Consider the following 23,826-nt stretch of genomic DNA (forward strand, 5'->3'; position numbering starts at 1 on the left):
CCTCCTTTTGCTGAGGAAAACCGGCTCTGAGCTAACATCTATTGCCAATCCTCCTCCTTTTTTTTTTTTTCCCCCCAAAGCCCCAACAGAGAGTTGTGTGTCATAGTTGCACATCCTTCTAGTTGCTGTATGTGGGACGTGGTCTCAGCGTGACAGGAGAAGCGGTGCGTCGGTGCGCGCCCGGTATCCGAACCTGGGCCGCCAGTAGCGGAGCGCACGCACTTAACCGCTAAGCCACGGGGCCGGCCCCCAACGTTTATTTTTGAAAGATGTTTTCCTAGGTGTGAAATTCTAGGTTAGTGGTCTTCCTTCAGCACTGTGAAGATGTTGTTCCACTGTCTTCTGGCTTGCATTGCTTTCAGTATGCATTATGGGTCTTTCTTGGCTGCTTTTAAGGTGTTCTTTTTATTGTTGGTTTTAAGCAACTTGTTGTTGATGTGCCATAATATAACTTGTTCATGTCTTGTGGCTTGAGTTTGTTGTGTTGCTTCAATTTGTAGGTTTGTAGTTTTCATCAGATTTGAACGTTTCCACTCAGCTGGGTAACGCTCTTGTTTAATTTTCTCGATCTTATCTTTTTGTTTAAATTTGGATAATTTCTTTTGCTGTGTCTTGAAGTTCATTATTCTTTTGCATTGTCTGATCTGCTGTTTATCTCATCCACTGTATTTTTCACCTCAGACTTTTTTTTTGTTAACATCTAGAAATTTCATTTGGGTCTTTTTTTCTATCTTCCTTATTTCTTCTTAATGTGTATATCCTTGGTTCTACCATCTGTGTCATTTCTGGATCTCTTTCCTTCCTCACTGTGGGTTAGATTTTCCTTCTTTTTTATGTCTTATAATTTTTTTTTTAAAGGAAATTTGAAGGGAACTTTAATCATTAATTCTTTTTTTTCTTTTATAATTTTATTTATTTATTTTTTTTCCCCCCAAAGCCCCAGTAGATGGTTGTATGTCATAGCTGCACATCCTTGTAGTTGCTGTATGTGGGAAGCGGCCTCAGCGTGGCCAGAGAAGCGGTGTGTCAGTGCGTGCCTGGGAGCTGAACCCGGGCCGCCGGCAGCGGAGCGCGAGCACTTAACCGCTAAGCCATGGGGCCTGCCCTATGTCTTATAATTTTTGATTGGATGCCAGACATTGTGATTTTTACCTTGTCAGGTGCTAGGTTTTTTCATTCCATTGAATGTCCTTCAGCTTTGTTCTGGGACACAGTTAAGTTCTTTGGGAATAGCTGACCCTGTAATACTTGCTTTTGAACTTTTTTAAGGTAGAACCAAAGTAGTTTCTGGTCGAGGGGTTATTCTTTCCCAATACTGAGGCAATACCCTTCTGAGTACTCTATTTTATTCCCTCTGTGTTCTGAAGTCTTTCAACTCTGGCTAGTGGGAACACAGACCTGTGTTGGCTTTGAGAATTGTTCTACTTAGTCCTTTCCGGTAGTTCTTTCCCCTCTTTAGGGTAATATAATCACAGGCACGTGCTCATTGATAGTCAGCTGAAGACTTAATGGTAGCCCTCTCTAAATTTCCAGAGTTCACTCGCTCTCTATTCAGTTCTTTGCTCTCTGTTACTCTACCCTGTGAATTCTAGCCACCTCGGCCTCCCTGAATTTTCAACTCTGTCTCTACTACTCAAGGAGACTGTCAGACTCTGGGTTTTCTCCTACTGGTACTGTGGCCTAGAAATTCTCTCCAAGCAGTAAGCTGGGGCAGTTACCTTGTTTTTATCTCTAGGTGGCAGTGTCCCACACTGCCTATTGTCCGTTGTCTGAAAACCATTGTTTTATGTATGTTGTCTGGTTTTTTAGTTATTTAAAGTGAGAGGGTAAATCTGGTCCCTGTTACTGAATCATGGCTGGCGGTGGAAGGAATTGGGTAAGAGGGAAGAGGTATCTAACCACAAAAGGAAGTGAGAGGTGGGTGGAAAAGATTTCCTAACCCTCCCCCAAACATAAATAAGAAGTGGAAAATATTAACAATTATTTTAAGTTTAACGTCATGCTCTGAAAATCTGGAACATGGCTTATTTAATATTATGTAGTAAGGTATTTTTAGAAATAATGATTTATTCACTATTAAGCCCAGAGTGACTGCTGATGTATTTTGTAGGTTGCAGTATAATATTGGACTCATTATTTGATTTGATTTAATTGAACCTTTTTGTTTGACCTTTTTGTTTAATGTGTTTACTAATGTGTTAATATTTCAGCACATTTATAACTCTTTATTCTTTCCTAGTAAGTTCCTTAATTTTTTCTCAAATAGTGTTCTCAAACCCCAAAGATGAACTAAGGGCATGAAAAGCCCTGTTATTAAGAATGTACAGCCCAAAGAAGACCAAGAAATACTGAGTTAGACTTGAGACTTTTACTTGTAAGTCACTCACTTTACTTGAACCAATCATAAGCTTTTTGTGTGTTAAATGCTGTGTATCAGTTAGCTCTACTAACTGATTGATAAGATTTGTAGTGGAGATAGATAAAATTTAGCAACATTATAATATTCCTATCATTCTTTTTCTCATAAGTTATATTTATAACATTGTGATGTCTTGGAGGAAATTAAATGAATTGGGATTGTAAAACACTTTACCTTCCGTTTATTTTAATGGAATTGAGGAAACTTCTGAAGAATATTAGGAAAATTATGATTGATTTGGGAAATTACCTCAGTCTTTAACTGGTGGTCTCATGGGGGAGGGAGGTATGAGACCTTAATGGTCATATTAAAAAAACTATATAAAGGGATGCTGCAGAGTCCTAATAAAGTTGTATGTGTATGTGTAGTACTATGTGTGTGTATGTACACACACACACACTTGATATGTACTGCCTTGTTTAATCCTTACAATAACCCCATAAGTCAGGTATGCTCTTACAGGTATCCTCAGGTCCATCTGACTTCAGAGCCCTTGCTCTTACCCATAAGATATATAGGTGGATTCAAATCCTAGTTCTGCCAGATGCTAACAATGTGAGCTCAGTCAAATTGGTCTCTTTTAGCCTTATATGCAAATGAAAATAATAATTGTACCTACCTTGCGGTTATTGAAAGGATCATATGAGAATGTGGTTCTCAACCTGGGGTAATTTGTCCCCTAGAGGACATAATTTTACACTGTCTAGTGACATTGGTTGTCAAAGCTCAGAGTGGTGGTGAGGGTGTTCTGGCATCTAGTGGGTAGAAGCAGTATGTTGCTAAAAATCTTACAATGCGCAGGCCAACTCCTCCCAATAAAGATTTATCTGACCCAAAATGTCAATGGTGCCAAGGTTGAGAAACTCTGATATAAAGTGACTATCCTAGTATATTGCTAGGATACCAGATAATTTCATTTATATCATCAGTAGGTGCTGCTGCTAGCATGAAAATGAAGGTTTCCATTTGAATTTTCTCTCTTTTCAATTTCTGTTCCAGTTTAAGAGTTAACCTTTTTTTTTTTTTTTAAAAAAAAAGAGGATAATAATACTTAAATTGGGCAGGCCAGCCCGGTGGCATAGTGGTTAAGTTCCTGCGCTCCGCTTTGGCGGCCCGGGGTTCACAGGTTCGGATCCTGGGTGTGGGCCGACGCACCGCTTGGCAAGCCATGCTGTGGTGGCATCCCATATAAAGTGGAGGAAGATGGGCATGGGTGTTAGCCCAGGGCCAGTCTTCCTCAGCAAAAAGAGGAGGATTGGCAATGGATGTTAGCTCAGGGCTAATCTTCCTCACACACACACACACAAAAAACTTAAATTGAATAACTTGAACTTTTTCTGTTTTTATATCAATAAAAAGTCAAATGAGAGAGAGACGGGAAGAAGCAGGAAAGGTAACGGAGAAGCAAACTTACGTTGATTCATAGGTGTCAATTTTAATAAAATGTTTAGTAGAGAAATTTCCAATGTTCAAATTAACTTCAGTTATGAAAGTAACCTAGGTATATTTGAAAATATACTCTTTTGTAGGGCAAACTTGTAAACATGTATGCTTCTTATTTTATTTTCTATTTTAATCATTGTTTAATATATTACCATTTTTTAATTAACTTTTTGGTCATTTTTCCTTTAGATATTACCTCATTTGGAAGGCTTTGGGAAACAGGAAAAAATTTCTAACAAAATGTCAACTTTCCGTAATCACTGTCCACATTTGGATTCAGTTGGTGAAATAACGAAAGAAGATTTAATACAAAAATCTCATGTAAGATACAGGTTTTTTTCTTCCTTAAAAAATCATATTCATTTTTCTCCCACGTGTGTTTTTTCTAAATTACTACAATACTCTATGTTCATAAGTCCCAATTTTTTATGTATGATATTATTAATGAATTGTATTTGTTTGGCTGTGTCAATGTAACGATAATGTTGTCTGTGTGATTTTTGTTTCTTAGGGTACTTGTCAGGATTGTAAAGTCAGAGGACCAAATCTTTGGGCGTGCCTGGAGGTATGCATATGTTTCTTCTCAAAAGTTTGATAGTATAAAAATTTATATCTGAGTCAGGGTAACTAGAAGATTTTTTTGACACTTAAAGGATTTCATAAATGAACATACTTTAAAAAGATCATTATTGATAAAAATTAAACTTCAGACGTGGAGTTTTAACTTATAGTGCTTTTGCAGAGTTTTAGTAAGTCGCTATAATATTTTACATTTGCCTTTTGTTAGAGGTGACATAGCTTTTAACTTAGAAATCTTCTGGTTTTATTCTTTCGGCCTAGTACCTTTTGATTAAAATAACTGACTGTGGAAAGTCATTGAATCATTAAGTTAAAACATGTGATGAAAACTTAATTGTAAATGTAATTGTAATGCTCTGATTGTAAATTTACACATTTATAAAATACCTTATTTTCCTTTTCGTATAATTATTTATAGGATAGATGTTCATATGTTGGCTGTGGTGAATCACAAGTAGATCACAGCACCATACATTCTCAGGTATGTATATAGAAAATTTTCATGCAAGACATTTTTAAAAGAGAGCCTGAATTATTAATTGAAGTCGTAGTTCAAAATTTTGCCCTTTTTTATATGAGTCAAACGTTTGCTTATACTCTCTGAAAGATGGAGAGGGAAATTGCTAAGAAGATCAATATTAGAATGTGGTTGTAATTAAGAGAGGAGTAATTTAAGAAGTATGCCTCTAGATGTCTGGAGATGATAGCTAGCATATTGGGAGGATGTGGGGGTTGAAGTCAAGACTGGATGCCTAGGCTTACAACAGGGCCTGGCTAACTTCAAGTCTCAGCTCATATTACCTTTTCCTGCATATCTTCCTAACTGGAGGCCCCTTTCTACTTCACCCTAGTTGTTTGGTGCTTGTGTGTAATTCTGGCATGCCTCTTTTATAGTATTAGGTAGAGCTTCCAGTCTAAACTGTAAGTTTCCTGAGAATGAACTATGCTTTTCACGTTGATATCTCTACAGCATCAACAGTTCTCAGTCAGGGTTCCTCAAGAGAATTAATTAAGTCCGAATACCCCAAAGCTCTCAGGCATCATTGTATATAATTAATTTACTTCTCTTCTGTGCATCTAGAATGGTAGTGCTATGTACTATTCTTGGGAGAATTGAGAAAATAGTTATTCAAATCATTTTCTATAGGGCATAATTCTCTTGCAGAATTCCAGTTGAGAAAGGCTGGAGTTTTATATGTCCAAGATCATATATTCACTATTGCCTGAGCCATTTTGTGCTTTGACTCATGTCATTTGTGTTCTTTTGCCGTTCTGATCTCCTAGAATAGTTACTATGCTACTGTCAATTATTTTCTTGTTTTATACTTATTTGCTAACTGCAAAGCAGAGTCTCATGCTCTGCTGTTTATCTTTATAATGGAATAGTGGTGAAAAATGACAAGAGAATAACTTCTAGAGTAGGCTTAGATATTGTTACTATTCACTATACTTTAGCTGTTTATCTAAAGAATGTTTTTTGGTGCTCCAGTTTAACTGTTCTCTTTTGAGTGTATTATTATTCATCAAAGACCAGCAGTTCATCTTCAATGATCTTTTGAAATGTTTTCAACTATATCTAATTTTGGTTCCTCTTCTCCCTCCCATGTGACATTATACAGGAGACCAAGCATTATTTAACTGTGAACCTTACCACTCTTCGAGTATGGTGTTATGCTTGCAGCAAAGAAGTATTTTTGGATAGGAAATTAGGAACTCAGCCTTCATTGCCTCATGTAAGACCGCTTCACCAAACACAAGAAAACAGTGTCCAGGTAATAATCTAAATCCATTTAATTAAAATACCAAATATTTTCAGGTAATAATTTTAAATATGTCATGTATTTTAAATTTAAAAGAACCCTACCTAAGCTGTACTTTAAAAAATTTCTGTAACATGCCTTTTTTCCTCAAATGACACAGTGGGGCTGGCCTTTGTTCTTTTGTAGAATAATAGGTTAGGGTGAGATTGAAGCCCGCCTGTTTGAAGATGGAGAACACCTGATGTGTTTTTAAAATTAAAAAAAAAATTGGTTTAATGTTTATCTTTTTCTAGCAAATCTGATTCGAGGAGAGATGGTAGGCCTTCTTTGATAAGGAATAACAAATTGTAATTCAGCTCCCTTTTTCTCATTTCCCTCTCCTTTCCACCCCCATTTGCATTACTGTGAACATTTTACTAATGTATTGAAAACCAGATAGACTATATTAAAGCTTACCGTCAGTCTTTGGTTACAAAATATATGTAAGCTTGCAAAGATTGATCACTTAATTTGAGAATTTTACAGTCATATAAAAATAGGAAAAGGGAAATGAAAAAATTAGAGTAATTAGTTGGCTTCTAACTTATTCTAATCATCATTTGCTCTGTATGGTTTCATTAACACATTAGTGAGTTTTTTTCCTCATGTGTGTTACAGAAATTGTGTTGTATTTGTATACTTGTGTCCCTTGATACCAACTCGCTTAGATTTTCCTATTGTATCTTTGTATCACTTTCTGATGGTAGACATTTCTGATAATAAATTTTCTTGCCTCGCACTTTATATAACTTAACGTGACTAGGTTTTAGACAAGGTATACTTGTTGCATTTTTAGTTTCACAGTTGAATGGCTCTAGTTAATAAATCACCACCATTACTGTTTCTCCCACTGATGCCTGTTTATCATTCAGAAATGTGTTTTTTGTCTTTTTGAATGCCCTGCTAGTTTGAAAATAAGTTTTCCTTAGCCGTTTTATATTATTAACAAAAATATGATAACTAAAAGTTGAATTACATAAGGAACTGATAACAGTATTTTATAAGCGCAGTACCTAAAAGGTGGTTAAAAGAATAAGCGCAGATAGTTCATGAAGAAGAAATACAAATAAAAACACATTGAGAAAATAATCATCACTAACTAAAGAAAAGTAAGTTAAAACAGCTATCTGTTGCCATTTCTGCCAGAATAGATTAAGATTGCAAACTCTTAATGTTGAATCTGGTTGAGTAAATATACTGATACTTTTTACTAATGGCTTGTAAATAATTCTCTGGTGAGTTATATTTATAAATTATAAAAGGCATGAATTTGCTCTCATGGAACTTCTTGATGATCCCATTGTTAAAGAAATTACTCAGAAGAAAAAAAGTTATTTGTACAAATTTCTTTAGAGGTATAAAATATATAGACCGTTTAAACCCAATTCGTCAGAGCATTAATTACAAAATAACAGTATTGGAAACTATCAAATGTCATTCATAAAATTTTTCAAATAGAAGTTTTTTCTAGGAGGTAAGATTTTGAATGATGTTTTTCTAAGCCTCTGTAACTCTCTGTATTTAAATACAACAAAGTGAGAATATGGGGCCTGCTCAAATGTCCAGTATCTACAGATGCCAGGGAGGTAAAGTAAATGTATAAAGTGGGTGGGTATGAGTGCATATGCATGCATTGTAGGGGTGGAATAAGGGTCTAAGTCGGAGATTCAGAGGACATACTAAGTGTGTGCTCCTATTCAGTTTCCTCCTCCAACTGATAGCTGCTAAATGGGTTCAGTGTACTTAGATCTTCTGCTATTACAAGAGAACTTGCAAAAGCTGTTTTTTTTTTTTTTTTTTGTGAGGAAGACCAGCCCTGAGCTAACATCTGATGCCAATCCTCCTCTTTTTCGCTGAGGAAGACTGGCCCTGGGCTAACATCCGTGCCCATCTTCCTCTACTTTACGTGGGACGCCACCACAGCATGGCTTAACAAGCAGTGCATCCGTGTGCACCCGGGATCCGAACTGGCGAACCCCGGGCCGCTGCAGCGGATCACGTGCACTTAACCGCTTGCACCACCGGGCCGGCCTCTGCAAAAGCTGATTTTTATGAGCTCTCTCAATTTTTAAAATATTAGCTCAAAGTTTTACTTTCATTTTGGTTTTGTCTTTTTTTTTTTCAACAGTATAGGCTAGCATTTGACCAACAGGTCACCAGTTGCAACCTCTGAGTTAAACCAGTTCTCAGGAATTAATATTAGAATATTTTATTGCTGTTTAAAACAAGTGAACTATTTCATATGCATAAAAGGATGCAAAATAAGTCTAGTAACAAGTATCAGGAGAGATTGTAGAAGTCTATAGATAAATTGGTGTGTTAGGATGGAAAAACTTTAGTATTTTTTTCCTGTAAAAAGAAAAATCTGAAAAGGCAATGTAGGATATGTGCACTTAGGGCTTTTTAGCTGTAATGTGATCTCACTTAATTAGAGGTAATTGTGTTTAAATTCAGAAAAATCACCGTGGCTTTGTTATTCAAGTACATGTGTTAATAAAGGTAGGGTGGCATGCTATTACCTAGTGTAGATCCTTATTGTTTTCAAAATATAAATGTAAATTTTATTCTAATTGGTAATACCATGAATTCCTACTTAGAGTTCTTTAAAATAACATCTCTTAATTTTTAGAGTGTAGATGTTACATGAGATAAAATTAAAAAATTTTTCTAACCTAAGGATTTGTTCAAGTCTGCTATCTTTTCTGTTATCAAGGATTTTAAAATACCCAGTAACACAACATTAAAAACTCCTCTGGTTGCTGTATTTGATGATCTGGACATAGAAGTGGAGGAAGAAGATGAACTTAAGGCAAGAGGTAAAATAATTCTCTCAAGTATAATGCTTGTTTGTGTGGCACTGCCCATTTAGTTAGGAAACTGTGTATAATTTGAAAATTGCAAAATCTAGAGGAGAAAGGGACTCTACAGACGATAATTACGAAAAAGAAAAAATTCTGAAATTTGCCCTAGGACAATTCTATTTGCAAGGAAAGCAAACTGACAACCTTGAGTGACGCTTGGTTTCTCCAGCATCACTTTACCAAAGCCCACAGGTCTTAGTATAAACTATCTGTATATAATTTAGTACAAATTTTCTTTTATGATTAATGTAAGGGAATTTTAATCTTTTAAGTGTATATTTAAATAATTTTCTGAAAATTAACACTTTGGTATATGTCTGACTTTTCTGAGTTAAGTTGCTATTTTGTATTTCCATAATGTGTTTTATATTTCCTTAACGTAGTTTGGGAACCAGAATAACTACCATACGTAGTTATGTTTTCAGTAAACACATAAAATAGAGTTATTGTGTTATTGGATTATGATATAATTTATAATTTTTCTTAATAGGTCTTACAGGTTTGAAAAATATTGGAAATACTTGTTATATGAATGCAGCTTTGCAGGCTCTTTCTAATTGGTAAGTAGAGAAATTATTTTTGTTTTATTTTGAAATTAATTTTGTTCATATAGCTTTTTTTTGTGTGTGAGAGGAAGATCAGCCCTGAGCTAACATCCACGCTAATCCTCCTCTTTTTGCTGAGGAAGACCGGCTCTGAGCTAACATCTATTGCCAATCCTCCTCCCTTTTTTTTTTTTGTTCCCCCAGAGCCCCAGTAGATAGTTGTATGTCCCAGTTGCACATCCTTCTAGTTGCTGTATGTGGGACGCGGCCTCAGCATGGCCGGACAAACGGATCTGAACCCGGGCTGCCAGTAGCGGAGCGCCTGCACTTAACCGCTAAGCCATGGGGCCGGCCCTCATATAGCTTTTTAAAGTTGCCCTTTGAGCAGAAAACCATGCTGCTGTAATATGCTCAAAAAAAAAAAAAACAAAAAAGAAGAGGAGTGAGAGGAGAAAAGAAAGAAACACACATTAATAGTAATATGGGAGAAAGTTAACAATTCTATTCAATTCCCTTATCCAACAAGATCCTATAAATCCCTGGCTATACTTCCCTCATCTCCCTCAATACATAATTTTCCCCCTCACCTCAACTTTCTGAAATGCCCCCATTTAGAAAATTATGTGGATTAACTAAAACTAAATATATAAATATTTCTGAAAAAATTATTTCCTCTTTCTTGTTGAGTAACTCTCAAGGTAGAATAGGTAAGAAACTAGGTTTGGACATAATCCCTTATTGTCCTAATGAGATTACTGTATTCATGCCTGTAGTTAGACTGGTCCTGGCTTAGACCCTAGGTAGTTGTATGTCTTTGAACAAGTTACTTGTTTTTTTACATCTAGAAAATGAGGAGCTTGAACTAATTAATTCCTCAATTCACTTTTAGTTCAGCAATCCTATGAAAATATTTTATATTTTTCTGTAGGTGGAAAGTCTCTAATAAAGTATCCAGATTTTCTTTCTTTTTTTTTTTTTTTTTTTATTTAATTATTTTTTTCATGAGGAGGATTAGCCCAGAGCTAACATCTGTTGCCAATCCTTTTTTTGCTGAGGAAAATTGGCCCTGGGCTTGTGTCTGTGCCCATCTTCCTCTACTTTTTTTTTGTATGTGGGACACCTGCCACAGCATGGCTTGATAAGTGGTGTGTAGGTCCACACCCAGGATCCAAACCTGCGAACCCCAGGCCACTGGAGCGGAGCACGCGAACTTAACCACTATGCCACTGGGCCGGCCTCCAGATTTTCTTTTTTTTTTTTAAATCATACTCCTAAAGAGTAGGTAGGGGCAAGATGGCCTGTTTGGTATATATCAGGTTCATCAGGTCTAACGTGTAGTTTTTTTATTTTATTTTATTTTATTTTTTGGTGAGGAAGATTGGCCCTGAGCTGACATTTGTTGCCAGTGCTCCTCTTTTTGCTTGAGGAACATTGTCCCTGAGCTAACATCCATGCCAGTCCTCCTCTATTTTTTGTATGTGGGACGCCGCCACAGCATGGCTTGGCAAGTGGTGTATACGTCTGTGCCCGGGATCCGAAGCTGCAAACCCTGGACCGCCAAGGCAAAGTGCTTGAACTTAACCACTACGCCATTGGGCTGGCCCCTAATGTGTAGTTTAAGTCCAGTGTTTCCTTATTGATTCTCTATCTGGATGATCTATCCATTGTTGAAAATGGGGTATTGAAGTCCCCTACTATTACTGTATTGCTGTCCGTTTCTTCCTTCAGATCTGTTAATATTTGCTTTATATTTATTTATATTTATATAGTGACCTTCTTTATCTCTCGTGACAGCTTTTGAATTTAAGTCTGTTTTGTCCAATATAAGTATAGCTACCCATGCCCTCTTTTGGTTTCCACTTGCATAGAATATCTTTAGGATAGCCAGTTTCTTGCAGGCCAGGATTTGGTCCTTTGCCCAGTCAGTTTCTAATAAGTGAATAGATTCATGGAGGTTCCTTCAAGGTAATCAAGCTCATAAAAGACTACAGTGCCTTATAAATTGCCAGCTTGAGCCACTGGATGGATAACAGTACCACTTACTGGGATGTAGAAGCTTGGAGGAAGAGCAGATTGACTTGAAAGTTAAATTTTGAGCATGTTAAATTTGAGATGCCCATGACAGCCTTCATTTTGGGCACTTGATATAAATCTGGAGTTTAGAATGAGATGTTTGACTTTTATAAATTTGACCGTCATTGGCATATGCCTGAACATTTAAGATCACCCAGGGAAAAGAGTACTTAGGGAAGAGAGGAAAAGTCATAGGATTATGTCCTGAGGAGCCCTGATATTTAGAAATCTGGTAAGAGCAGAAAAAACGATGAAGAGGGGAAAGGGTGGCCAGAGAGGTAAAGAAGAAGAGTAGAAAAGTGCGTTACAGGGCCGGCCCCGTGGCTTAGTGGTTAAGTGCGCGTGCTCAGCTGCTGGCGGCCCGGGTTCGGATCCCGGGCGCGCACCAACGCACCGCTTCTCCTGCCATGCTGAGGCCGTGTCCCACATACAGCAACTAGAGGGATGTGCAGCTATGACATACAACTGTCTACTGGGGCTTTGGGGGAAAAAAATAAATAAATAAAACCTTAAACAAAAAAAAAAAGAAAAGTGCATTACATTGGTCAAGAGAAGGGTTGCTTGAGAATGAGGGAGTAAGTCACCTGTGACGAATGCTGCTGAGAGGGCACTGGGGGTGTTAACTGGGTCTGGCATCACTGAGGACTCCGATGTGGTGGGGTCAGATCTGATTTGAATGGGAACGAATTTGACGAAATGAATGTGAAACTGTAAAAGGAAGCAAAGGAATCATAGATACAAGGCTCTATGTGTATTGAAAGACTAGAAGTCTTTGAAAGACTAGAAGTCAATCAGTATTAAGCTTTGATTCCACTATAACATTTTTCCTTTTTTAAAATTAGCCCACCTTTGACACAGTTTTTTCTGGATTGTGGAGGACTAGCTCGGACAGACAAGAAACCAGCCATTTGTAAAAGTTATCTCAAACTGATGACAGAGCTGTGGCATAAAAGCAGGTGTGTACTTAATATATTTGTTTTCTTTTTTATATATTTAAATGAATCATAGGTATTAAAAGGATGCAGGTCCATTTATAGAGCTGGAAAAATTAGAAGAGAGGGAGATTTGAGATGAGTTCAGTTTTGGGCACTTACTTGGAAACTGAACATCCAGATGAAGTATCAGGACTAGAGATCGGATATTGAACTGCTACAGCTGCTGTTACTGAACCTTGTGTGTTTTAATGCAGGCATTCTCACAGTGTTAAGTCAGGCCATAGATACCTTCACAAATGTTCATTTTTCTGCTTATGTTTATTTGCTCTAAAGTGTAGCATTAGAAGAAAAATTGTTTGCTGTAATATTTTACTAATTTTGTTTTAGAGCTATTCAGAAAACTGCTTTTACCATTTGTCCTTCTTAATGGTTCCTAAACCACCCAACCTTACCCCTAAGAAAATAATCACCAAAGCTATCTTTTTTTTCTTTCTTTTTTTTTTTTTTGTGTGAGGAAGATTGGCCCTGAGCTAACATCTGCCAATCCTCCTCTTTTTGCTGAGGAAGACTGGCCCTGGGCTAACATCCATGCCCATCTTCCTCTACTTTATATGGGACGCCTGCCACAGCATGGCCTGACAAGCGGTGCGTTGGTGCATGCCTGGGATCTGAACCGGCGAACCCTGGGCCGCTGCAGTGGAGTGCGTGCACTTAACCGCTTGCGCCACTGGGCCAGCCCCCAAAGCTATCTTTTTTTTAACTTTACTTTTATGTAAGACCTTTGAGGGTTTTGTTTTTGTTTTTGTTTTTTTTTCTGAGAAAGATTGTCCCTGAGTTAACATCTGTTGCCAATCTTCCTCTTTTTGCTTGAAGAAGGTTGTCCCTGAGCTAACATCTGTGCCAGTCGTCTTCTATTTTGTATGTGGGACGCCACGACAGCATGGCTTGATGAGCAGTGTGTAGTGCTGCCACAGCATGGCTTGATGAGCGGTGTGTAGGTCCATGCCTGGGATCCCAACCCGTGAATCCTGGGGCTGCCGAAGCGGAGCACACAAACTTATCCACTGTGCTGACGGGCCAGCCCCGACTTTTGAGATTTTAGTGATTTCTAATATAAAAATTTCAGTTTTTCAAGTTTTAGCATTCATTCTTTCATAAGTGCCTCAGTTTTCTTTGAGATATTTGACTCCCTACTAAGAGTATTTCTTAAGTTAAACAAAAATTTGTTACTACTGTCATTTCAGTATGCTAGAAAAAGAGGATGGTTTTAATGAGTTCTTTTGGGATGTGAAGGTAAATGTCATCTGCATCTGTAACATTAAAAAGCCTGAATCCTCCGTTGTCGTTTCTCTCTATTGGGTATTATCCAGTGCTGCCACAGGCTCTCATGTTTCTAAGTTCTTTTCTGCATAGCCCTAATTACTATGTTGAACCATCTTTGCCCTGAAACTGTGCTTTAAACTTAATATTCCCGGAGGTTTACCAAACTTCAGAAGCGTCATAGTACAGAATACTAAGCGGTGAAATCTCATATATTTGGTTTACTTTTCATTCTTGTTTTCATGGGTATTTGATGGCTGGTTTTAAAGTTTTATTTAGATAGTCTACTAGGTACACTTAACCTTAATTATCCCAGAAATTTCAAGTAATTAAAATTTTATTTTTAGTAATTAATTAGAAGTATTTTTGAGAAATTACTTAGTAGAGCACGATCATTTCATCAGAGAGGAAAGCAATAAAATATAGCTTAAATATTAGTAATAAGCTGTTCTGATGAGCTGATGAAACATAATACTGGGCAATTTTGAGTGATTTTTTTGAAACAAATACTTTCTTGATTGCTAATTTCTAAAATAAAAACTGAAAATCACGGATTTCTCATTAAAAATGTTTTCTTGCTCAGGCCAGGATCTGTTGTCCCTACTAATCTGTTTCAAGGAATTAAAACTGTAAACCCAACGTTTCGGGGGTATTCTCAGCAGGTAAGTCTTCATTGCTATCCATTCATAATATTAATCTTTAATAAATTTGCAAAATGCTATTATGCATTATGCTATTATGTAGTCATTTGTATTTCTTCCTTTATAAATATATTTTATTTGTCCATTTATATTTTGGGGTCATCACTCCTTGTGTCTTTATTTACCAAGAATGATAACCCTTTATCATATGTTTTGCTTATATTTTTCCACTTTTCTCTCAATTTTCTATTTTTCTAGAAATTTTTAAGTCTTGATGTGTGTAAATATGTCAATATATTTCTTCTAGTGCTTTTAGCTTTGGGAAGTTCCTCATCCAGAGATAAGTTTTCACCTATATTTTCTATGACTTATGCTTTAGTTTTTTAAAAAATGTAATTCTTCAGTGCATCTGTAATTTATTTCATATTACAATATAATTCAAATTTCATTTTTCACAGCTAACAAATTGTGCCAAACTACAAATTTAAAAATTTTCTTCTGATTTTTAAAATTTCTTCTTTATTAATTTTTATGCATAAAATAGTATATAATAGGGTCTGTTTCTAAGCTTTCTAATCCATTTCATTGACCTGTGGTTTTCTGAATTAGTACCAATGGCAGTTTCAATTATTGTAGCTTTATATAATATCTTTCAATATTAATACCTAGCCCTCACATATTTTTCTTTTTCAAAACAATACCTATTCCCTGTTAATTTTTTTCTGATGCAAATTCCCAGATCACTGAATAGTATCCAGTAGAGACTGTGATTTGGTGGGTGTGAGTTGGGGCCTACAAATTTGTATTTTCTTTTTTTTTTTTGTGAGGAAGATTAGCCCTGAATTAATATCTGTTGCCAATCCTCCTCTTTTTGCTGAGGAAGACTGGCCCTGGGCTAACATCCGTGCCCATCTTCCTCCACTTTATATGGGACGCCTGCCACAGCATGGCTTGACAAGCCGTGCATCAGTGCATGCCCAGGATCTGAACCCTGGGCTGCCGCAGCGGAGCGCACACACTTAACCACTGCGCCACTGGGCTGGCCCCGAATTTGTATTTTCGATAAGCATTCCAGGTTGATCAAGGATTTTTCTTTGAGATATAGTATAAGATTGGATGCAGCTTTAATTTTAAGCCAAACTTATAAAATATTTGAATTTAGGACGTCTCTCTGAATTCTAATTGACACGAGGCAAATCCATGTTTTCTTTATGCCTTACTCTTCCAGTTTTTTAAAAAGGCAGCAGTGGGGCCGGCGCCATGCCTTAGCGGTTAAGTGCAGGCGCTCTGCTACTGGTGGCCCGGGTTCGGATCCCAGGTGTGCACTGACACACCGCTTCTCCGGCCATGCTGAGGCCGTGTCCCACATACAGCAACTAGAAGGATGTGCAGCTATGACATACAACTATCTACTGGGGCTTTGGGGGGCAAAAAAGGAGGAGGATTGGCAATAGATGTTAGCACAGAGCCGGTCTTCCTCAGCAAAAAAGAGGAGGATTAGCATGGATGTTAGCTCAGGGCTGATCTTCCTCACAAAAAAAAAAAATAGCAGCAATAGTAAAAGCTGGCCTCCAAATCATCTTCAGTTTTTTAATTACTTTTGTTTTCTTTACATAAATTTTTAGAAATTAGTGCTTCCCTTCCCTCCAGTGCTTTATGTTCTATAATCTGTTAATTCCTCAGTATAATGCTACACATTTAGAAATCAGCTGATAACTACATTTTGTATATTTTCTCTTAGTTTCTATATACATGTATTTTTAATGAAGTGGTAATATCTGTGTTGCTTATCTATTAGGATGCTCAAGAATTCCTTCGATGTTTAATGGATCTGCTTCATGAAGAATTGAAAGAACAGGTCATGGAAGTAGAGGAAGATCCTCAAACTCTAACGACTGAGGAGACCATGGAAGAAGACAAGAGCCAGTCAGATGTAGATTTTCAGTCTTGCGAATCTTGTAGCAGCAGTGATAAAGCAGAAAATGAAAGTGGCTCTAGAGGCTTTTCTGAAGATAATAATGAAACAACAATGTTAATTCAGGATGATGAGAACAATTCAGAAATGTCAAAAGACTGGCAAAAAGAGAAGATGTGCAATAAGATTAATAAAGTAAATTCTGAAGGAGAGTTACATAAAGATAGAGACTCTGTATCTGAAACAGTCGACTTGAACAACCAGGAAACTGTCAAAGTGCAAATACACAGCAGAGCTTCAGGTGACAATTTAATAATTAGAAAATGATATTTTCATTAGTAGACAATGAGTGCAAGATACTATATTTGTATTTAAGATTATAATTGTAATTTCACCATTTTCTGAGGAAATTAGCATGGCATGTTCCTAAAATCAGAACCCATTTCTAATTTACACATTAATATTCACAGTTTATATTTAACATAATAAAAATGAAATAGAATGATTAATAGCTTTGGCTTTATATTTTGTGTGTAGTGTATGACATTATAGTTCAACCATACTAATTTGAAGAAAGAGGTAATTAAATAATTGTTACTTCGGGGCTTTCTAACTAGTAGAGTTCAGCAATATTTGCATGTGAGTGTTAAGTTATTGTCATTCTCAGCAGATTCTGTTGCAATCCTGGGAAAAAGCAAAATAACCTAAATTGCAATTTTATAATCTTACAAACTGTTAGATTTAGATTGCTGTCATGGGCATCACATCAGCTAATATGAAATATTTTGTATATGTTTTGGTATAGGAGTTTAATTAACTATAATGAACCCTGTCATGATAGAGTATATCATAACACTAGTCAGTGTTCCTTTGAGAAAGCAAGTGGCCAAATGAAGGGTAGTTGAGCTACGTTGCTTTGCATTTATTTCTTCAAGAGTTAACTTGGGCCGGCCTCGTGGCTTAGCGGTTAAGTGCGTGCGCTCCGCTACTGGCGGCCCGGGTTCAGATCCTGGGCGCGCACGGCGCACCACTTCTCTGGCCATGCTGAAGCCGCATCCCACATACAGCAACTAGAAGGATGTGCAACTATGACATACAACTATCTATTGGGGCTTTGGGGAAAAAAAGGAGGAGGATTGGCAATAGATGTTAGCTCAGAGCCGGTCTTCCTCAGCAAAAAGAGGAGGATTAGCATGGATGTTAGCTCAGGGCTGATCTTCCTCACAAAAAAAAAAAAAAAAAAGAGTTAACTTATCTTGGGTTATTGTGGTATTTGGTTCTTCAAGGCACAAAATTAAACCATTAGAGGTTCAGATTATCTGATCTTAAAATAAATGGCAGACAAGTTAACATAAAAAGTTTATCTTCTCTAATTACTGAAGAGTGAGAACTATAAGCAATTTATTTAGGTATTTGAACGAATTGAAAATTCCTTCTTGAGGAAAAGGATATTTCCTTAACCACAGGAATACTTGTGGTTCACCTGTGTACAGTGCATAAATGCTTTCTAGTCAGGCTCCTTAATTATACTGACCTTAGGTTTAGAGTTTAGATGTGTTTAGAAGTCGTTTAGTCAAGAAATGTGAAATGTCAGTCTTAAAAGACTTAGCGTAGACTGCTGTTGAGCCTTCCCTTGTCAAGAGTCTGATTGAGTCTGAAGGGATATACTGTACTGGTTCTTTTGTGTGTGTGTGTGTGTGTGTATGAGTGTGTGAGGATTATTAGCCCTGAGCTAACATCTGTTGCCAATCCTCCTCTTTTTGCTGAGGAAGATTGGCCCTGAGCTAACATCCGTGCCCATCTTCCTCTACTTTATATGTGGGATGCCGCCACAGCATGGCTTGATAAGCGGTGCGTAGCTCTATGCCCGGGATACAAGACTGCGAACCCCGGGCTGCCAAAGTGGAGCACGCAAACTTAACCACTTTGCCACCAGGCTGGCCCTGGGATGTACTGGTTCTTTATTGCTCCATAGCAGGTTTGTTCTTAAACATAATAACTAATTGATGACCTAGATCACGGATCTGAGCTTTTACATTTTTTAAAGACCTGATTGAAAAATGTGACAAAGACCATGTATGGCACACAAAACCTAAAATATTTACTATCTGGTCCTCTATAGGAAGCATTTGCCAATCCCTGATCTAGATCATATTTACTGTATTCCCTTCAGAAGGGCCTAGAGTGAGTCTCTTTGGCTCTCTCCTGCCAGTGTTATACAGTCTGCCTTTAGTCGTGGTTGAGATAATGAGAAATGCCTAGGTGAAAGTAGTAAAATTCATTTATTTTGCATTATCTGGAAAAATCCCTGAAGTCATTCTGTTTCAGGGTCTCTTATGAACATTTCTCTTTTCTTCACTCACATACTTATTGAGCGCAATACCTTGCCCTGAAATACGTGTTATGTACTAGGAATCCAACAGCAAACTATCAAGATAACTCTCAGGAGTTTATATTTGCTTGATTCATAATCTAATTCCAAAAAAGGTCCTTTCCTGACAAAGGGATGTGTTTCCTTTTATCACAGAAAGAATAAAATAATTTATGATTATTTTTTGCCTAAATTTCTTAGATTTTGATTTCTCTGTTGGGGAAGATAATCTTTTTCTCCCACATGGTTTTAAAGCTTTTTAAAAACTGTCCTAAATATCGTATTAAAAAAGACTAACTTAGGACAAATCCTCTCTGGTTTTATATTTCCACTGCTCACTTCCTGAATTGCCTACAACAGAAATGTGTTATAAACATTAATTGAATTCCTAGGGGGAGAATCACTGTTATTTCACTTAACAAGCACTTTGTCTGTTAAGTATTTTACCCGACAGTTATTTATTATTTTTGTGTGTGTGTGTGTGTGTGAGGAAGATCAGCCCTGAGCTAACATCCATGCCAATCCTCCTCTTTTTGCTGAGGAAGACTGGCCCTGGGCTAACATCCATGCCCATCTTCCTCCACTTTATATGGGACGCCGCCACAGCATGTCCTGACAAATGGTGCATTGTTGTGCGCTTGGGATCCGATCCTGGGCCGCCAGCAGCGGAGCGTGCGCACTTAACCGCTATGCCACAGGGCCGACCCCTACCTGACAGTTATTAAAGTGAATTGGTGTTCAGAATCTCAAATGAAGAAACCTTTAAATTAATTAACATTATTTGACAGGTGGAATAATTTTACTATTTAAGGTAATAATACAAATTTTAAATATTGCAGAATATATTACTGATGTCCATTTGAATGACCTGTCTACACCACAGATCCTCCCATCAAATGAAGGTGTTAATCCACGTTTATCAGCAAGCCCTCCTAAATCAGGCAATTTGTGGCCAGGATTGGCACCCACACACAAAAAAGGTAGAAGTTTCAGTTATTCAGGTTCCTTTGCTTTGATAATTTAAAGTGTTAATTATGAAATATTATTCATTCCTTTAAAATTGACAGCATAATTTTACATAAACATGATTTAAAATTTTTTTGTGTGTGTGGCACAAATTTACATACAATAGAAGTCACTCTTGGTGTAGAGTTCTGAGTTTTAACACTTGCATAGATTCTTGTTACCACCAACACAAACAGAATGTAGAACAATTCCAACACCCCAAAGAATTCCCACACACTACCCCTTTGTAGACCATCTCCCTACTCCTCCCTAAGCCCTGGCTCTCTTGATCTGTTCTCTATTCCTATGGTTTCGCCTTTTCCAGAATGTCATATAAATGCAGTCATACAGTATGTAGTCTTTTGAAGCAGGCTGCTTTCACTTAGTGTAATTCTTTTGAAATATAGGCATGTTGTTGTGTGTCTGAATAGTTCCTTTTTATTACTAAGTAGTATTTCATTGTATGACTATACTACTGTTTGTTCATTCGCTCATTGAAGGACATTTGAATTGTTCCAGTTTTGGCAATTATGAATAATGCTGCTGTAAACATTTGTGTACAGGTTTCTGTATGAACATAAGTTTTCATTTGTCTAGAGTAAACACCCAGAAGTGGGGTTATTGGGTTTTATGTTAGTTGTATGCTTAATGTTGTACAGAATTGTTTTCCAGAGTGGCTATATCATTTTGCATACCCACCAGCTATATGTGAGAGTTCCAGTATTACAAAACTCTTAGAAGAAAACATAGGAGAAAGTCTTCATAACCTTATATTAGACAAATAATTCTTTGAAGACATCAAAATCATGATCCATGAAAGTAAAAACTTAAAAACTTTCTTGGCAAAAGACACTATTAAGAGAATGAGAAGATAAGATTGAGAGAAAATATTTGTTAATTGTATAGCTGACAAAGGACTTGTATCCAGAATATATAAAGAACTCCCAAAACTTAATTATATAATCCTTTCTTCGAATAAAGCCTTCCTTGGAAGCAAAAACAAACAATTAAAAGCAAAACTATTCAGATTGAAGTCAAGATGGGGAGACTGAACCCCTCCTATTTCATCTGGGTTTCTCTGGATTTTTTTTTTTAAGGAATGCCCTTGAATGGTATTTTGACAAATTTCTTCAGCATAGTAAATTTTAATGTTAAAGATTCCAGAGAAAAATGCTAAAGGAACTACTTTGATTTTTAAAAAAATGTTCTACACTTGTTTTTCAATCCTAGCTCAATCTGCATCATCTCCAAAGAGAAAAAAACAGCATAAGAAATACCGAAGTGTTATTTCAGACATATTTGATGGAACAATCATTAGTTCAGTGCAGTGTCTGACTTGTGACAGGGTGAGTATGAGGGAATTATAACACACAGGAAATTTCCGTCAAATGTTCTTTTTTAAAAAAACCTAACAAAATGGTATGAAAAGTTTAATTCCTTCTCCCTGCTGCTGCTGACTATACATGTATTTCTTGTGTTTACATCACTATAAATTGATTCTAGGAGTAGAATTTGTTTTTTGGAAGTAATAGCACCTTGTTTAAGGATGGGTCTTTGACCCATCATTGGACAGGCATGCATAAGCAGGAAGAATTAACTCAGTTCTTCATCGCTCATCACATATAAAGGTGATATGTTGCTCAGCAACAAGAATCAGTAACACATGCGTATTCTCCCAAGGCTGATGAAATCAGTATACTGGGAAACTGTTGCTATTCACAGGCACAAGGCTGAGAATGTCTCATCTACGTTTGGTTGTATGGCTTGTGCATATTTTCCCATGTTAAGATTGGGGCTCAGATAATAAAGATAGTGTCAGGTTCATATACAAGAGCATAAATTAAAATTGTCATGAATTCTTTAACAATACCTCTAAATCCCTGAATTTCTTTGAGCTTTTCTTAAGAGTAATTTTACTTCAGTGCAGTAATGAATATAATTAATGAATATAAAATGACATCTCTCACCAAAAAAAGCCCACAAAGTAAGTTTTCAATTATTGTGTTAGAATCTTAAGTCTAGGGGCTTTCAATAGAGTCATTTCCATGTAGGCTGTTTTGGTACCAAATATTTAAATGGAATTATCCTGAAATGTTTTCACCTATTTAAAAATTACATGCTAGGTTTTACATCTTTTAAAAACTATCACGAGAGCTTATTTCCAAAAATAAATGCAGTAGTGCTTAAGAGCTTAGATCTGAAGCTACAGTGGCTGGATGTGAGGTACTTCTCTATGCTGCAGGGTCCTCGACTAATGGGGATGTTAGTTACCTCATAAGATTTATGTGAAGATTCAGTTGAGAACAGCACCTGGTATACATCAAGTGTTTTTGCTGTTATTCGTATAAACACAGTTTGATTTTTTGTTTTTTGCTTGTTATAACTTGCTTTGATCTTTGCAGTCTAAAATCTGTCCTCATAAATATTTGTACTGGATTATTTTCATCTCATTCTTAAAACACAAAACAATTTTAGGTATCCGTAACCCTTGAGACCTTTCAAGATCTGTCCTTGCCGATCCCTGGCAAGGAAGACCTTGCTAAACTGCATTCATCGAGTCATCCAACTTCTATAGTCAAAGCAGGATCATGTGGCGAAGCGTATGCTCCACAAGGGTGGATAGCTTTTTTCATGGAATATGTGAAGAGGTATGTATATATTTTCTTTGTGTTAATTGGTTGTTAAAAACTGCTGTTTCTGCTGTACTGGCAGAACACTTCCTTTTTTTTTTTCTATCAATAATGTTTCAGGTTTGTTGTCTCATGTGTCCCTAGCTGGTTTTGGGGTCCAATAGTAACCTTGCAAGATTGTCTTGCTGCCTTCTTCGCCAGAGATGAACTAAAAGGTAAGAAATATGAAACGGTTTTCATTTATGGCTAAGTTGTTATGGGTGATCTAAAATACTAGTGAGACTAAATATAAAATGTATTCATAGAAGCTCAGTTTTAAGACAGCTTAAATGGTACTTGCCCATACTGCCACAGTGCCAATATCTACCATGGCAATATAAATATAAATACCACAAATCATAGCCTGAAGTCATTTATACAGATTCCTGTAGTACAAGACAGTATGATAAGTGAGATATCTTAAAACTGCTCTGGATTCAAAGAAGTGAAAATTCAACCAATATACAAGACTTATTTATGTATCTGGACTAGTCTGTGAAATCTTCCATAATATTTAAGATCCTTCACTATTTTCGTGTGTCCAGCACCTTGCTTAGACATATCGTAGGTGGTCAATAAATTTTGTTGAGTGAATAAATGGAAAGGATGTTATTTGTGATAGGCCTTCAAGGTTGTAAAGAGAGGTACAAGTTGTTTTAGGCAAAGTAAATGTCATGAGCTGACTCTTGAGTAGAAACTAAAAAATGTGAGCTTTGTGTTACTGTACTGCAAGGTCTGCCTGTGGCAAACTTGAAGAACTGCAGAACCACAAGAAAATAACTTGCTTTTCATTGAGAGGAATGACCAGATCTGTTCTGTTTTCAGGTGACAATATGTACAGTTGTGAAAAATGCAAAAAGTAAGTGTCATTGACAATACTTTGAATTGCATGTTTTATATTTCAAATGATATTTTTCTTGGTTATATGAATTGGGCATGTGGAGTTAATTTTCCACTTCATTTAGAAAAAGACCAGTAAGCTTTGTCCTTGTAAAAATAAAGAGACTGGTTGTTGTGTAGAACAAATTTGAGGTAAAAATTTTAACAGATTTAATAGGCTTGTTTAAGATGTGAAAGTGTATTTTGAGATATAAGTATAATTTTTTGCTCAGCAACTTCTAGCAAATAAAATGCTTTTTATGCTAAAAAAAAGTATGTGATTTTGCATAAAACATTTTCCAGATATTTTATGTAAGATATACTAGGATATATAACATACAGTTTCATTACATAGGTTAAGTTTTGTCATCC

General features: G+C 36.6%; 1 protein-coding gene across 7 annotated transcripts in view; it reads left to right on the forward strand.

Moving 5' to 3' along the window:
* The window catches only part of USP33 (ubiquitin specific peptidase 33), a 56,907-nt gene that overhangs the window by 12,880 nt on the left and 20,201 nt on the right, over window positions 1-23,826 (forward strand). For 2 of the 7 annotated variants that reach the window (XM_087448660.1, XM_087448650.1), the window contains 15 exons: window positions 2,267-2,374; window positions 4,052-4,183; window positions 4,374-4,427; window positions 4,860-4,922; window positions 6,061-6,213; window positions 8,954-9,056; window positions 9,592-9,661; window positions 12,562-12,675; window positions 14,558-14,636; window positions 16,414-16,831; window positions 19,741-19,881; window positions 21,137-21,252; window positions 22,382-22,554; window positions 22,657-22,751; window positions 23,401-23,434. In XM_087448660.1, the coding sequence (XP_087304786.1) occupies window positions 4,103-4,183; window positions 4,374-4,427; window positions 4,860-4,922; window positions 6,061-6,213; window positions 8,954-9,056; window positions 9,592-9,661; window positions 12,562-12,675; window positions 14,558-14,636; window positions 16,414-16,831; window positions 19,741-19,881; window positions 21,137-21,252; window positions 22,382-22,554; window positions 22,657-22,751; window positions 23,401-23,434 (1,694 nt within the window). In that variant the 5' untranslated portion in view covers window positions 2,267-2,374; window positions 4,052-4,102. The remainder of the gene's footprint in view (window positions 1-2,266; window positions 2,375-4,051; window positions 4,184-4,373; window positions 4,428-4,859; window positions 4,923-6,060; window positions 6,214-8,953; window positions 9,057-9,591; window positions 9,662-12,561; window positions 12,676-14,557; window positions 14,637-16,413; window positions 16,832-19,740; window positions 19,882-21,136; window positions 21,253-22,381; window positions 22,555-22,656; window positions 22,752-23,400; window positions 23,435-23,826) is intronic. The other 5 variants (XM_004431519.3, XM_087448669.1, XM_087448679.1 and 2 more) reach the window with 4 other exon arrangements.

This window comes from Ceratotherium simum, chromosome 2 (genome assembly GCF_057802395.1).
Source record: "Ceratotherium simum simum isolate JZ-2026a chromosome 2, ASM5780239v1, whole genome shotgun sequence".
Taxonomy (NCBI): domain Eukaryota; kingdom Metazoa; phylum Chordata; class Mammalia; order Perissodactyla; family Rhinocerotidae; genus Ceratotherium; species Ceratotherium simum.